At 54.6% G+C, this 14,737-nt stretch overlaps 8 protein-coding genes across 8 annotated transcripts; 4 read left to right on the top strand and 4 right to left on the bottom strand.

The window, feature by feature from the left end:
- Positions 1-205: 205 nt before the first annotated feature.
- AB675_7577 (Delta(12) fatty acid desaturase) lies at positions 206-1,491 on the bottom strand (the record flags this gene model as incomplete). The annotated part of the gene is made up of 3 exons (XM_018147957.1): positions 206-579; positions 632-1,429; positions 1,482-1,491. 3 exons carry the CDS (start codon positions 1,489-1,491, stop codon positions 206-208), a joined length of 1,182 nt encoding a protein of 393 aa, XP_018000477.1.
- Positions 1,492-2,588: 1,097 nt separating this feature from the next.
- AB675_7576 (putative zinc transporter cis4) lies at positions 2,589-4,272 on the bottom strand (the record flags this gene model as incomplete). The annotated part of the gene is made up of 2 exons (XM_018147956.1): positions 2,589-3,606; positions 3,659-4,272. 2 exons carry the CDS (start codon positions 4,270-4,272, stop codon positions 2,589-2,591), a joined length of 1,632 nt encoding a protein of 543 aa, XP_018000239.1.
- Positions 4,273-4,743: 471 nt separating this feature from the next.
- Positions 4,744-6,150, top strand: AB675_7575 (Chitobiosyldiphosphodolichol beta-mannosyltransferase; the record flags this gene model as incomplete). The annotated part of the gene is made up of 2 exons (XM_018147955.1): positions 4,744-4,960; positions 5,015-6,150. 2 exons carry the CDS (start codon positions 4,744-4,746, stop codon positions 6,148-6,150), a joined length of 1,353 nt encoding a protein of 450 aa, XP_018000380.1.
- Positions 6,151-6,494: 344 nt separating this feature from the next.
- On the top strand, positions 6,495-8,105 carry AB675_7574 (Cysteine proteinase 1, mitochondrial; the record flags this gene model as incomplete). The annotated part of the gene is made up of 1 exon (XM_018147954.1): positions 6,495-8,105. One exon carries the CDS (start codon positions 6,495-6,497, stop codon positions 8,103-8,105), a length of 1,611 nt encoding a protein of 536 aa, XP_018000525.1.
- A 407-nt stretch (positions 8,106-8,512) lies between these two features.
- AB675_7573 (uncharacterized protein) lies at positions 8,513-9,403 on the bottom strand (the record flags this gene model as incomplete). The annotated part of the gene is made up of 1 exon (XM_018147953.1): positions 8,513-9,403. The coding sequence occupies one exon, from the start codon at positions 9,401-9,403 to the stop codon at positions 8,513-8,515; it is 891 nt and encodes a 296-aa protein (XP_018000285.1).
- An 822-nt stretch (positions 9,404-10,225) lies between these two features.
- On the top strand, positions 10,226-11,062 carry AB675_7572 (uncharacterized protein; the record flags this gene model as incomplete). The annotated part of the gene is made up of 1 exon (XM_018147952.1): positions 10,226-11,062. One exon carries the CDS (start codon positions 10,226-10,228, stop codon positions 11,060-11,062), a length of 837 nt encoding a protein of 278 aa, XP_018000434.1.
- A 490-nt stretch (positions 11,063-11,552) lies between these two features.
- AB675_7571 (uncharacterized protein) lies at positions 11,553-12,290 on the bottom strand (the record flags this gene model as incomplete). The annotated part of the gene is made up of 1 exon (XM_018147951.1): positions 11,553-12,290. One exon carries the CDS (start codon positions 12,288-12,290, stop codon positions 11,553-11,555), a length of 738 nt encoding a protein of 245 aa, XP_018000576.1.
- Positions 12,291-12,720: 430 nt separating this feature from the next.
- On the top strand, positions 12,721-14,210 carry AB675_7570 (uncharacterized protein; the record flags this gene model as incomplete). Its single annotated transcript, XM_018147950.1, has 2 exons — positions 12,721-12,918; positions 12,969-14,210. The coding sequence occupies 2 exons, from the start codon at positions 12,721-12,723 to the stop codon at positions 14,208-14,210; spliced, it is 1,440 nt and encodes a 479-aa protein (XP_018000340.1).
- Between the last annotated feature and the right edge of the window lie 527 nt (positions 14,211-14,737).

Here is a 14,737-nt window from a genome sequence, read left to right as displayed (position 1 = left end):
CCACGTCTTCCACGTTCAGGCACAAAAGTCACTTGCTTTTCTTTCAACAGTTAGTGCTGAACGGTGCAAAGAACGGCTAGGCCGTGTCTGATCCAATGATCTAGTCTATGGTCCGTGAAGACCTCTATTCTCGTTATGCCCACCCTTCGTAAATGCGCCTTTAGATGCCGCAGCTTCAACGAGCACCTAGGCATGATACCTCGTACTACTCACGCTTCAACACCCAAAAGAGCTGCCCAGTCCCAGCCTGATTCTTCTCATCACGCCTCTCAGCAACATAGTTGCAAGACTTGAAAGTACTGTACAATGATCCCAAGAATGATTCATTCTTTGCCTCCATATATCGGTCGCCCATAAGAGGCGTGATGGCGTGAGTAGCTCGTTCGGCATGATAGAATGGGATCTTGGGAAACAAATGGTGGACTGCATGATAGTCGACGATTTCATGGAAGAAGTGGCGGCCAATGAAACCCATGCAGCTGCGGTCGACGGTGCCCATCGCGCCTTTGGTGAACGTCCAGGTTTCTTCGGTATGGTAGGGTATGTCGGGGTGGGTATGGTGGAGGTATGTGATTGCGACTGTCGTTTTATTAGCAAGGGGTGTGGTGAGTGGGCGAAGAGGTATGCATACCTAGCCAGTGATGAACCCAGAGGTATGGGACCAGGTACAGGAGAAGCGTTGTCTTAACGCCCACGCGGGTCGAGACAAAGTAGAGGAAACCGAATGTTAGAAGAAGGCCAATGTCGGTTAGCAACACTGACCATCGCTGACTCGGGCTGAAGAGACGACTAGTCAAAGTGAAATGATTCGCTGTGGTCGAAGACGTCGTCGCATTATCAGTGTCAGGTAAGCTTTTCTTGCCAGCCGTTGCATTGGACACGAGGTACACCTGCCAGCCGATCAATTGGAACTGGACGAGTCGTGCCAAGGTGACCAGAGGTGTGTCCTCGGCGTGCTCTAGCAACTTGCTCAAGCGGTGGTTGCCCTCCTTCAGTTCTGTCTCTGTCGGCGGTACGAACACAACGTCTCTAGCAATGTTGCCCGTGTATCGATGATGCCGAGCATGTGTTATCTGCCAAGAGAAATACGGCACCAAGAGAAACGAGTGCACTACCCATCCAACGAAGTCGTTGAGTCCTTTGTAGGGAGAGAAAGCGCCATGACCACACTCATGGGCAAGGATCCACAGACCAGTGCCAACACATCCTTGGGCAAATGTGTAGGCTAGCCATGCCACCGCCTGCAGCCATGGACTTGGGATCGAGTCGATCTGTAGGGCGGTATAGACCAGTGCTGCCGCATAGATGATATCTCTGGCCAGGTACAGTAGCGATGTGGTAGCTGATGACTGGAAGCACTCTGCCGGGATAGCCTCCTTGAGCTGCTTCAAATTGATGTTGGCTGGACTCGCATCCTCCGACACATTGACTGTAAGTTGCAATTAGCACTTCTACCTGATTGACTGAGCAGGCTCACTTACCACTCGACATGTAGAAGATAGTTATAGGTGGTCTAGGGTGAGCAGCAGTGAAATATGGCAAACAAACCCATAGCAACCAGAGCGAGAATGCAATCTGCACTCCTGATCTCGAATGCCATTGTGGACATATCTCGAGACCCTTTCTTCTGGAGCCTGGACCCTCCTTCCTCAACCAAACACACCGCTATCGCAAAGCACAGCCCTATGGAAGAAAATTTGTGTTGAACGATGTGGATGCAATGTTTAAGGTTGAGCGGACGCTCTTGGCAGAAGACGGGTACCGAGATCGACCCTTTGGCGAACCGTAGCAGCAGAAAGCCGCCCGTGCTTTTGATCGACGAATGGAGCAGTACTGTGTAAGGAGTGGCTTGCATGTACCGCAGAGTGCACTGACCCTTTATGCGTTGCCATTTCGGGTGGGTCATGCCCGACCGTTGTCGCAGAGTTGGACGCATGGTAGAGAGCAATGAGGGCGCGATGTGCGCTGCTTTCTGGCCATCTGGTTCGAGAAGAGGCAAAAATACTGACGGCGCTCGACGGGACATCCTCCAAAGGGCGCCGCGAGAGGTCAGTACTTACCACATCGACGTCCTGGTCGGTTCTGTGGAGGAGCAAGCATACTACGGCAGAGCGCGGACCTCATCGGCGACGGCGGAGAGATCGCCAGGGCTCATACAGCCGACGACAAGCTCAGCATTGCGACTCGAGGTATCGATGTCTGGCAGCTGTTGCAGACACGATGCCAATGACAGCTTGTGACTGGTATTGCGCGTTGAAGCTTCGAAGTGACGTGAAATGTCAGGTGAGTCAAAGACACGGTAGAAATTCGGAATTTCCTAGTATTGGTGCCTTCCATGTGATGATGCTGGCCTTGGCTTCCACAGCACATTATGCAGGTCTGAAAGGAGCAGTCCGACTTAGGTCTCGACCGAACGGGAACCCGCTATTCCATGGTTGATTTCATGATATGTCTGCATCGTTGCGAGTGCGATACATTTCCGCTAATCACAAGGGGTATCCAGACCTTTCCGTCCTTCGGACTTCTAATATCCACAGGAAGCACATCCTCTGTACGCCACGTAGAATGCTATATTACAAGCCATATCGCTATGTTACTTTCCCACCTCCACACCAACACCGACCCTCGCCTTCCCGCTCTACCTGTATGACAACATCCATCTTCCTCGCACGTAAATAAGCACTCGTCCGACGCTCGACATCGTGCAAGTCTGCGGACGTGCTCGCAATGACATGCATCAGTCCAAGCACTGTCGTTGTTTCTTCATCATCGCTTTGAGCACAGTCTGAGCTCTTCCTCTCATGCCCGTGATGATGGTCGTGATCATGACTGTGACCATGATGATGATGCCCATGTCCACCAGCATCCTTCTTAATGTCCTCTAGCCAAAATTTGGGCACCGAGTAGCCGACCACGCCGCGGATGTTGCTAACACCTGCCAGGATGTCTCGGAGATTGTACTCGATATCTGAGTTTAATGAGAGCAGGAGGATCTTGGTTGTGGAGCTGACGAGAGGGATGACGCTGGCGAAGATGAGAACTGCGATCAAGAATGACCCTATGGGGTCCCAGCCTGACCATCCGGTGAATTGGATCAGAATTGTGGATATGACGACAGAGACGGAGCCAAGGGCGTCCGCCATGATGTGTAGGTACAAGCCCATCATGTTGTTAGAGTGGTGCGCGTGAGACGGAGAAGCAGCTTTGCTGCCTTTTGTGGGCGAAGCGGATGCCGAGAGAGGAGAATTGATGTCGGATGGTGAGTGGTGGTGACCGTGGTCATGGTCGTGGTGATCGTGGGAATGCGAGTGGCTGTGATCGTGCGAATGGGAATGACTGTGTTCGTGCGAGTGTGCGTGATCGTGGCTGTGGCTGTGTGCGTGACCATGATCGTGTCCATGATCATGTCCATGGTGACCGTGAAACGCCATGATGCCGACCATGTTGACAGCGAGGCCGATACTGCTCACTATCAACAGCTCGGTGGTGCGGGCCACATCAGCGCCATTGGACAGGCGCTCGACTGCCTGATACACAATCTCTACCGAGATCAGCATGAGGAAGACTGCGTTCGCGAACCCAGCCAGCGTGTCGATCTTCCCGTACCTATCCGAGTATTAGTATTGCATTGTATTGTGCCTGAAGACCAAGGACGTACCCATATGGGAACTTCAGACTCGGTGGCCACTTGCTCATGACAGCCGCGCAGAGTCCAACGAACAGCCCTACCACGTCGAAGAACATGTGCAGACTGTCGCTGATCAATCCCAATGACCCAGTCAAGTAGCCATAAGTCGCCTGGACAAACATGAATGCCAGGTTGAGCAGCATGAAGTAGAATATCCGCCGCGAGTCCGCGTCGATGACAATGCCATGTATCAAAGGCCACCGCTCAGTCACCCTCAGTATTTGCTGGGTTGCCCATGTTGCGCTGTCGGTCGCTGGCTGGTGATATGCTTGCACAGGTGGGTTGTATGCGGCGTCTGACTGTTTCCTCTTCTCTCCGCCGTGCTTATGTACATGGCCGATCTGTAGGCTCGGCGCGGAGGCAATGCCGTTTGCGTGGAAGAATTCGTCGTTGTGCGCGTGAGGTATCACTTCGTCCCGTGGAGAAGTGTCTGGAATCGCTTGGTTGACAAGAGAGTCGGAAGGTATTCTGCCTAAGGAGGAAGGAGCCCATCGATTCTTCCGCGAGTGGCCAGGCGTATGTGCATGCGAGTGTGAATGAGAATGCGCATGGCCGTGGGTGAATGACTCGCTCGTCACTGGCATTGTGAATGTCGCGCTCATGTTGCGCAAGCAGCGATTGTTGACATGTGGTTACTGAGATGCGACGTCGGTACGAGTGACGTCGGAGCTGCAAGAAAGCGCGATGTGTGCATGGACGCAGATGTTTAAAGGGTCAGTGCGATCTCATGGGATGACCGAGCTCACCGAGTCCATCATCGAGGGGTCAACAAACGTCGACTCGATTTAGGCGAAGATCCATGTGCAGGCGGAGAAAAAGAGACTGCTAGGGATCACCACGTCAGGGGTAATCAAACTCAGGGCGGAAACCTACCAATCACAGCAGACAAGGCCTGAGCATTTTTCGATACATCCAAGCAGGACAACGTCATTCTCGACTTCACAGACAGTTCTTGGGGAGGCGGACTGATACCGATTGTCGACGACTGGAGGCAATGAGGGAGAGATAGGGTCGTCGGCGAACATCGCGGGGCTGCTGGGGCTCCTCAGGTTGCGATGGCCATCTCTACACTGGAGATGAATATCATTGTAGGGCTGGTCACCATCCTCATTGTCTTCGTGTTGGTACGACCGTCACGCTATGTTCAGGGCTCAAGCGACGTCAATGTTCAGGTGCTGGCTCTGGGCGACATCGGCCGGAGCCCTCGTATGAGATATCATGCTCTGAGCATTGCCCAAAATGGTGCGCAGGTGCAGTTGATGGGATTTCTCGGTATTGACGCCCCTTCCTGACTCCAACTTCTTTGACAGTCTCTGACTCTAATAGACTCCGAACTGGACGATGATATCAAAAACAACAACCTCATCGACATTGTACCAATCCCATCACCCGCAAAGTGGTTGCAGACGTCAAACCGGCTATTGTTCCTGGTTGTCGCTCCACTGAAGGTTTTGCATCAGGTGTGGCTTCTCTGGCAGACACTGGCATACCACGTGCGACCAGCACAATGGCTCCTGGTTCAGAATCCGCCATCAATACCCACGCTTCTGCTCGCGACTGTCATCTGCTATCTTCGCGGCCAGAAAATGGTCATCGATTGGCACAACTTTGGCTACAGCATACTTGCGTTGAAGCTTGGTGAGAAGCATCCCCTCGTCCGCATTGCATGGGCTTATGAGTTCTTCTTTGCCACATTCGCGACACATCACATCGTTGTAACGGATGCCATGGGTCATGTTCTCCGCGATCAACTTGGCCTGCGAGCCAGCATCAGAACATTGCATGATCGGCCAGCCGACATTTTCCAGCCAATGGACGCAACCAAGCGTCTTGCATTCCTCCAGCAATACAAGAGCGTGTTGAAGCACTACAACAGCCTGGCAGACGAGAAAGCGTATCTGCTCGTTTCGTCCACCTCCTGGACTCCGGATGAGGACTTTTCGATCTTGTTGGACGCTCTTTGCCAGTACTCACAGAGAGCCGCGTCAGGAAGCAATCTGCCTGAGGTAGTCATTGTCATCACCGGAAAGGGGCCACAGAAGCAGCACTACGAGACTCTCATCGACAAGCTGACCAGCCAAGGCATGCTCAGCAAAGTGCACATCTACACGGATTGGCTCAGCTTCTCAGACTATGCCAGACTTCTGGCGGCTGCAGACCTCGGCATATCACTACACACAAGCAGCTCCGGTGTTGACCTTCCCATGAAAGTTGTCGACATGTTTGGCGCAGGATTGCCTGTTCTTGGCTTCAGTCAATTTGCTGCATGGCCTGAGCTCGTCACAGAAGGTGTCGATGGCAGAGGCTTCGGAAATGCTGATGAGATGGCCATGATTCTGCAAGAGCTTCTACACCCTTCTCATACCCGTCTTGATGGACTCAAAGCTGGTGCGCTCAAGCAAAGCAAGCGGCGCTGGTCTGACGAGTGGGTGGTGATGAAGGGCACACTCGGGCTTGGATAACTCCACGATGAGCAATAGTGCGCAAAAGACACCTCCTTCTGACGATTGTGACCGTCACGGTAATCCTTGAACCAAGGTAAGACTGACTGAGACGAGACTCTGCCTCTCAAGGTCCTCGAAATGTACAGGGGTAAGCGGACACCGGGCCAATCGGAGACTCTGTAGGATAGCGCGACAACCCCACCGTTATCTTGCCGCGGCGCGGGGCGGACCAGCCTGCGACTTGGGGTCATCTGCCTGTCCTCATCATCTGGCATATTGCGTTCAATTCCCACCACTCCATACATAAACGACCCTGCTATTGAAACGAAATTACACACATCTGCACCAACAGCGACTTCAATATGGGATCGTCTCAATCAGCACCCAACCGGGAGGAGGCTGCGCTCCTCGTCCAGCGCCTGCACGCCATGCGCATGCAAGATAGAGACATTGAACGCGACTATGTTTCGATAGACACCGAGAAAGGCATGCTGACCTCCCATGCTAACTCACCATCACTTTCCATCTCGTCCGCTGAGACATGGGAGAAGCAGCTGCTCGCCGATCCCAAGAATCGCCTGGCCTTGTCCGCCTTGATGCAGAACGACGTCCGAAACATCATCTCTCAGAAGGTTGCTACACTGCCCGATACGCAGACCTATAATGTCAAGATCCCTTTTGAGGGCAGTCCAGTCACAAATCAGCGCTCGTCAGGACGATGCTGGCTGTTCGCAACCACCAACGTTCTGCGGGTTCCAATTATGAAGAAGTACAATCTGAAGGAGTTTGAGCTATCCCAATCTTATCTCTTCTTCTGGGACAAACTTGAGAAGTCCAACTGGTTCCTCGAGCAGATCATCGACACCTCCGATATGGACCTCGATTCCCGAATCGTGCAAGAACTGCTAGGATCACCCGTGAGTGACGGTGGACAGTGGGACATGGCAGCCAACCTCGTCCACAAGTACGGCTTGGTCCCGCAGACACTCTACCCCGACAGCTACAACGCCATGAACTCGGGCGCCATGGGCAGCATCATCACCTCGAAACTCCGCGAAGACGCCCTGAAACTACGATCCATCAAGCAGCAGGCCACTTCCGGCACCTCCTCAAAGCTCGCAGCCATGAAGGCCCGCATGCTGCAAGAAGTCCACTGCATCCTCACTCTTATGCTTGGTCCACCACCTAAGCCTGAAGACAAGTTCTCATGGGACCACTACGACAGCAATGGCAAATTCCACCAACTCCAGAAAACACCCCTTGACTTTGCCGCCGACATCTCCTCTTCAAACTCTTTCCGAACATTAGGCGCCAAGGTCTCAGACATGTTCTCCCTCGTCAACGACCCTCGAAACCCATACATGAAGCTGCTCACCGTCGATCGACTCGGCAATGTCGTTGGTGGCCGCCCAGTCACATATGTAAATGTGGACATGTCCACCATGAAAGCCGCCGCTATTTCCATGCTCAAAGCCGGCATCCCAGTCTTCTTCGGCAGCGATGTGGGCAAATATTCCAACTCAACCACAGGCACGATGGACACGCGTCTCTACGACTACAAGCTTGCGTTCAACGTCAGCTTGGACATGAGCAAGTCCCAGCGTCTGCGGACAAGGGAGAGTGCTAGTATGTTCCCCTCCCAAACCTGCCCTTCCTCTGCTTCGCTCCTCCTTCCAGACGTGCTCCTCCAACGAACCGAGCCTGACATGTCCTCAACAGTGACCCACGCCATGACCCTAACAGCAGTCCACCTTGACCCCTCTACCGGCAAGCCCATCCGCTGGCGCGTCCAGAACTCTTGGGGCACATCCGCAGGTACCGAAGGATACATGGTGATGACGGACGCTTGGATGGATGAATTCGTCTACCAGGTTGTGGTTGACCCCGGGTATGTGGGCAAAGAGATCAAGGAGATTCTGGGCACCAAAGCGAAGAGGTTGGATCTGTGGGATCCGATGGGTGCGCTGGCTTGAGCTACTGCTTTAGCCGAGCTAGTCTGTGTTAACGGACCCGACGAGGCAAGATCGTGGAATATTTTGAGGTTGGTGAGGTATGGTGCACAAGCGATATGCTTACCTTGCCCAAGGTGTTGCTGAAGCAGACCGTTACGTCTTTATGAGATCAGGAGGCATGGCGTCAGGCATGCAGCGAATTTAAATGCACTTTCCAAGTCAGAGCTATCTCGCCAATTCCGGAGACCAAACCTAACGCCGCGTGGTCCAAACCTAAGTCGCAACTATGATCGAGACCAATGTCACATCATCGATATCAGCATCAACATGCATCCGGTTAGTATCCCCTCACACGTCACTGCCCACTATCCCAACATCTGCTCAGATATCCTTGATCCAATATTGCGATGTTCTCGGTGGCCATTTCCCTAGTCGAAACCATACATCCAACAACTACACCACCATGCCCTCTCTCCCAACAGACAGCAGTCCCGCACCACCCCCTGCTCGGCATCTCGATCCCGCTGGCGGTACGCTGCGCGCCACTCTTCGGCACGGCCAGCAAGGATGACATAGTTGGGAATGCTTCTGGTGATCTCCTGCTCATGCTCTGCATTAGCCCCCGAAGCACGAGCAGCAGCAGCGGCAGCGACAGCAGCGTCCCCACCATCCTCGCCATCAATATGCTCCAACGCCACCCTCCCCTGCTCACCGCCACCTTTTTCGTTGGCGTCGTCTCCTTCCTCATGCTCCCAACCCGGCGCGATCGCCTCGCCCTTCGCCCTATGCTCCTCTCTTTCCTTCTTAGCGTTCTCCTCAACCTCCTCGGTGGTCTTCTCCCCCCATCCTGCACCTTCAGACTCTGACATCGCTGCCAGTCTCTGCCCACCTTCTACAAAAGCGCGTTCGCGCATTGTGAGCGTTGGTGGCAGCGGCGGAGCCTGGGGCTGCGACCAAGTATTCTGACCAGGACTTCTTGCCTGCGGCGGATCCAGACTTGGCGGACGAACGTGGACAGCAGGACCAGGTGGAATGGGAGTAGGACGAGCAGTACCAGCAGCAGCCACCGGCCCGTCATTGGTGACGGTAAGACGAGCCAGCTCCCGAGACGGTGGGTCTTGAGTGCGGTCAAAGAGTTCAGCGAGATTCCGGGCGGAAGCGGCGGCAGCAGGACCAGCAGCATGAGTAGCAGCATGACCAGCGGCAAAAGTAGAGCTCGGACCAGGACTCGGTGTCACTGACGGTAATGAGAAGAGAGCTGACGGGGAGGAAGAGCGGTTGTTGGTGTTGGTGTTCTTGATGTTCTTGTTGGCGGACATCTTCGGATGGTGTTTGCTGGGTGTTTGAGGCTTTGAGGCTTTGAGGCTTGGTGGGCTCCTGGGCTCGATGCTGGAGTTTGTGGACTTGGGGACCTAGGAATCTGGGTATGGATGTGATGTGGGTTTGGGTATGGAAGGAGTAGGCAGGGAAGACCTCTGGTCGTCAGGGTATGTATGTATTGCGTGCCTATGTTTGTCCTAGAGTGGCTTGCTCGAGAGGATTCTGGCGCAACTCATTGTTCAAGCGAAAAGGGATATGCTTGCTTGTTGGCCTTGTGCACGCACGACTCGTACCATAAATCAACCATGATGAACAGCCTGGGCGGACTGGTGTAGAAACATTAAGAGAGACAGGACAAGTCCCAGCTGTCTGAATCTCTGTTCACTATACTCAAGTGTTGAGTATATATGTAGTTCTCGATGCTAAGCCCAAAGACACACACAGCACGAGGACATACGGTTCCCAGATATCCAGATGGATATTTCCAAGACGAAGTAGACTAGCCTTCACCTGCTTTCACTGATTGCACTTGCCTCCTTTGCCATTTCTGCTCCAGTCCACTCAGACAATTTCACCACAGTGACGAAAATGGCTATCACAGTTTCACGTGTTAGGTCACCAACAATAAAACACGTCCACTACTTTTCTCTGAAGCGCAAAACCTTTCAGAGCACCCACGAACATTCTTTCTTTTGCGCCGGAAGCCCTTGTCCAAACCCAACACAAAGGGAGACAGACACTTACGAGATCGCATATTTAGTACGCAAGTACTCTTTTTCGAGTTCGCGAAAGTGCGCTGACTCACGCCCGGCAGCTCAACAATGTCAAACAACAACCAGTCCTCAGCGTCCTCGTCAGCCACCCCAAACAGCAGCCTGCCTCCATACCCCCGTATGACCGCAGCCCATCACGCCGAGATCATGGCCGCTGCCGCCAATGGAGCAACCAACATCACTGTCTCTGGTCATTCCGGCTCCGTCGAAATCACGGCGACCAGCGAGCCTGACGTCTCTCGGCCTCGTCGTGACCTAGGCGAGGGTCCCGTCCCTTCAGCTGAACCCGAACACGTTCGTCGTCCCTTCATTGGTCCTGCGCTCCCACCAAACTTCGTCGTCTCAAACACCAACAACAACTCTGCTCCGCATCCAGGCATGGCTCCTTCACTGCCAGAAGGTCATGAACACGCCCGCCCCCACCCCCAGAACCCACCGAACGGCATGCGTGAGCGCGTCTGGCAGAACGTTCCCAATCGTCGCCGCAACTTGTTAGCCACCGAAGGTTCAGGCTGGGGCAAGAAGACGAGCGAGGAAGTCGAGAAGGATGCTAGAAAGGAGAGAGACGAGCGTCGAGCTAGGGGTGAGGAGGTCGCGCCGGGCTGGGAGCATGAGGAGGACAATGAAGGCAAGGAGGAAGAGTACTATGGTCAGTACGCCAAGCCGCCTGCTGCCCCTGTCAGCCACACTCCATCAGCTCCTATCTCTTACATCCGCGATCCTGCCGACGAAGGCGCTCCAGTCCCGGATGAGGTGGCTGCCGAAGGGCGAGCTGAGGAGTGGAGGGCTGCAGAGAAGCAGCGCGACCGCGACGCTGAGGCCGGTAAGGTCTTCGATTGTTGCATGTTGGGTCAGCGTGGATGGTGGTGTTCCTGCTGGATGTAAGGTTTCGACAAACCCATCATCCATCCGGCACCGCATCGAGGGCGCGAAGCAACAGCCACAGAAAAATGTTTGAGTAGTGCGAAACTCTTTCAGTGCAGGCTGCTTAGACAAGGTTGACGCTCAAACGCCGTCAAAGCCACGAGATAACGATGGCGAGGTCCCAGGAAGGTCATTTCATGGCCTTCGGCTTGAGCGCCAAAGGCGAGGTACCTCTCGACCTTGAACGAGAGATGAACGAAAGAGTTCCCAATTCATACCCCTTCCGAAAAGACTTCTCTTCCTGACCTATTGCATTAAGTCGTAGGATATGAACGCGAAGCACTCGTGGGCCAGATATGAACAGCTACATAGAAGGGCAAGTCGGTGTGGTTGCAGACGCGAGAGCAAGCTAAGGCTGAGTCGTGGTTGCCGCCGTAAGTTTAGGATGTTGCCTCGGCTTGGCCGCTCAGACGCCTAATTCGCGTCCTTCCGACCCCTTGCTGCCTTCTTATTACTGATCGAACGCATTCATCCAGCAAACACACCCGAACCCCATCTTTCCCAGCGCACAACACTGCTTGACCACCTTGTTTGCGGCATCCACGTTCCGCTGGTGGCGTGCGGCTCGCCACTCCTCACCACGGCCTGCCAGAATGACGCGCGCGGGAACCGGCGCACTGCCTGCCTCCTCTGGTGCATGAGCGACAGCAGGGAGACGAACAGAGCCAGAAGCAGCAGTAGTGGTGGCGATCGCACCTGCAGGAGCAGTATCCTCGTCCTCCTCACCATCACTGAGCTCCATGGCCACATCCTCGTCGTCACCGATGTCCATCGAAGCATCGTCCTGACTCTCAGCCTCAATCTTCTTCTCCTGCTTTCCCCACACGTTCTGGCCCTTCAGAGCCATCGCCCTGAAATTCTCGCTCAAGGTCCGTGCCCTCAAGTACTCTCTCGTGTACTCCTCCCCAACCTCGCCCACACTCGTCATCAAATTCCCCTTTGAGTCGAAGTACCTCTTCATGTACTCTCCAGTCTCGTCCCACCGTTCTCTCAATTCCTTCTCCTGCTCAGTCTCCGGTGCATGAATCTCGATTTCCCAGGGGATGGGTCCGATCTCGCCATGGTGAAGCGACATACGACGAGGACGAGGTGCTTGCGGAGAATTATGCGGCGGCGCGGAGAGGGCTAAGGAGGAGGATTGGTTGTTGTTGGTGGTGGCATTGTTGTCGTTGTTCGTGTTGGCGGACATCGTTGCGATTGCTGAGCTCTTGTGTGTCCGTCTGGAGGACTTGAACTCTGGAAGCGTGCTTTGATATGTCTCTGGTATGGTCTGGCGTGGAGTGTGGAAGTGCAATCAAGAACAGGTGAGAGAACATCGTGGAGTCTGGAAGTGCATTCAAGAATAGGTAAGAGAACGTCTTCAGCGCGTTAACATACACGACTTGCGCGCAGCCTGCGTCTGAACAATACTTCCTTCCACTTGGACGGTAAAGACCATGCCGGAGGCCTCCAGAGCAAGCAAGCCCATTCATGCACAAACACAAACACAGACACACGATTCCACACATGAGCCTACATAGTGATACGCCAGGAACATATTCTCCTTCTGCTTCTTCCATACACAGCAATACACGCCAGCGCCTTCTCAGATCACCCATAGCCAGCCGACAACCGCTACCATGGCTGACGATTCCCCCAACACCAACAACAAGAACCGCTCCTCCTCTTCTTCTTCTTCCTCCTCCTCCTCCTCCTCCTCACCCTTCCAGACCCCGCCCCTCTTCCGAACACCAACTCCTCCCCCAGCTCCAGAACCTGCTCCCGCCACCACCGCAGAGACCATCGAAGACTTCCAAGCCGCTGGACTACGATATGATGTTCCTCCTCGCACCCTTACCCATGACGGTCGTCCTGCTAGAGACCCAAGGCGGATCCGAGACTAGAAGCTGCCGCCTCCATCGCCAACACTCCAGAGTTCCATGCCGCTGGGCTAGAAGAGCTCAGCGCTGCTGCTGCTGCCGTCGCTCCAGAAACGAGTGCTCTTCGCACCACCGCGAATCACGACGGTACGGGCTCGCATGCTCCTCGCACGGTCACACATAACGCGTCTCCCGCCACAGCAGCATCCACTCCTCATACAGCTCGCCTCCCCAGTGGTATGGCTCTCCTTCCCGGACCCGACCCTCTTCACGCCACCGATCAACGCGCCTACCCCCCCCTATCGACCACACCTAGCATGGCACCGACGGTCGCAGCTAATTATCCCGTCATTTTCGACCTCGACAATCCCACCACCGCCACCCCCGCCCCTTCGAGTTCCGACAGCGCTCCTGACCACACATCCGCTGCTCCTCCTAGCACCTCCGCTGCTCCTCCTCGCACCTCTGCGCCTGGCGAAGGCCCTACCACAGCATCCACTCCCGACGCGTCTCGAATTGCTGGTCGTACTGCTCACCCTCCCGGAACAGCTTTTCGCCGCCTCATCGAGAACCGCAGTCGCGCCCGCACCAACCACTCAGCCACACCTTCCGCGCCCACAATCACCGCTACCCATCCGCCTTCCAACCCCAACAATCCCACCACCACTTCTACTGGCACGCGTCCTGAGAACATTTGGACGCCAGAGGTCGTGCGCGAGGCCCTTGCCGATGTGGCAGACCGAGAAGAAATTGAAGCACGCCGAGACGCTGCCCATCGCGCGGAACTGCGAGCGGCGTTGGCGGCGCAGCCTTCTTTGGCACAGATCATGCGTCAGGATCGCGAAGCACGGGAAGAAGCCGAGCGCGAGGAAGCCCTCGACGCAGCCCGTCGCGCCCGACTACGAGCAGCCCTATTGCAGCAACCTGAGGCGGAAGCGCTGGGTCTTGGTCAATGGGGCAATGTGCCTGCGACGCGAGTCAGTCAGCAAGGGCGAGCTAGTCGGCAGGGGCGAGCTGGTCAGCGAGTCCAGGATGATGTTTTGCCTAGTGTGGAAACGCCGGCCAGGGGCGAAATGGCTGCTGGGATGACTGCTGATGATGACAACGACGAGGAGCATAGTCCGCCGTGGACGCCGGCCGGTCGGAGTCCAACGGAGAGCGAGTTCGAAGAGGGTGAGGTGGAAGAGAGCAGCGAGGAGGAGGAGGATGATGGGCCGAGAAGAAAGCGAAAAGGGGGAAAGAGGCGTTGAGACAGCGGGAATCTGATGGGGCCAGGTCAGTTGGGGGTGTGATAAGAACAAGATGAAGAGATGGTCCCATTTACCTGGGCCAAGATTTAGTACAAGTCTCAGGAGTACCTCGCATGATTTGGGGAGAAAGGGTACCAGGCTGCTTCTGAAAGTGGGAACTAGCGAAATGGAAGAAGTGGTGATAACGAGTATGCAGGATAATAATGCCATTGCTTCGCTTGAGTACTGGATGCTTAGCTTGCTTTCTATTGATACATAACTTCTTTAACGCCCAATGCTGCTGCTGGTAAGAGCGCCTTTGCTCGATGGAAAATTCAAGTCAATCTATCGCCAGTCTCGACGAAGAGGAGACAGGTCGCAAAGGGTCCCTGTTGTCTCCTATACGCGAGGCTTTCCGAGTCCTCGTCGCAGGAATCGGTGATCTCTGTCATAGTGGCTCGTTGTACGCGCACAAGATGGCATGTCGTCTCATGAACTCAGGGATGTCATCGACTCAGCCTTTGTCGTCTCAATCGTCCACATATTCA

The sequence above is a fragment of the Cyphellophora attinorum genome, assembly GCF_001299255.1.
Source record: "Cyphellophora attinorum strain CBS 131958 chromosome Unknown Contig12, whole genome shotgun sequence".
Classification (NCBI taxonomy): domain Eukaryota; kingdom Fungi; phylum Ascomycota; class Eurotiomycetes; order Chaetothyriales; family Cyphellophoraceae; genus Cyphellophora; species Cyphellophora attinorum.
Note: the sequence above shows the minus strand (reverse complement) of the source record. Positions and strands in the feature narration are given on the sequence as shown.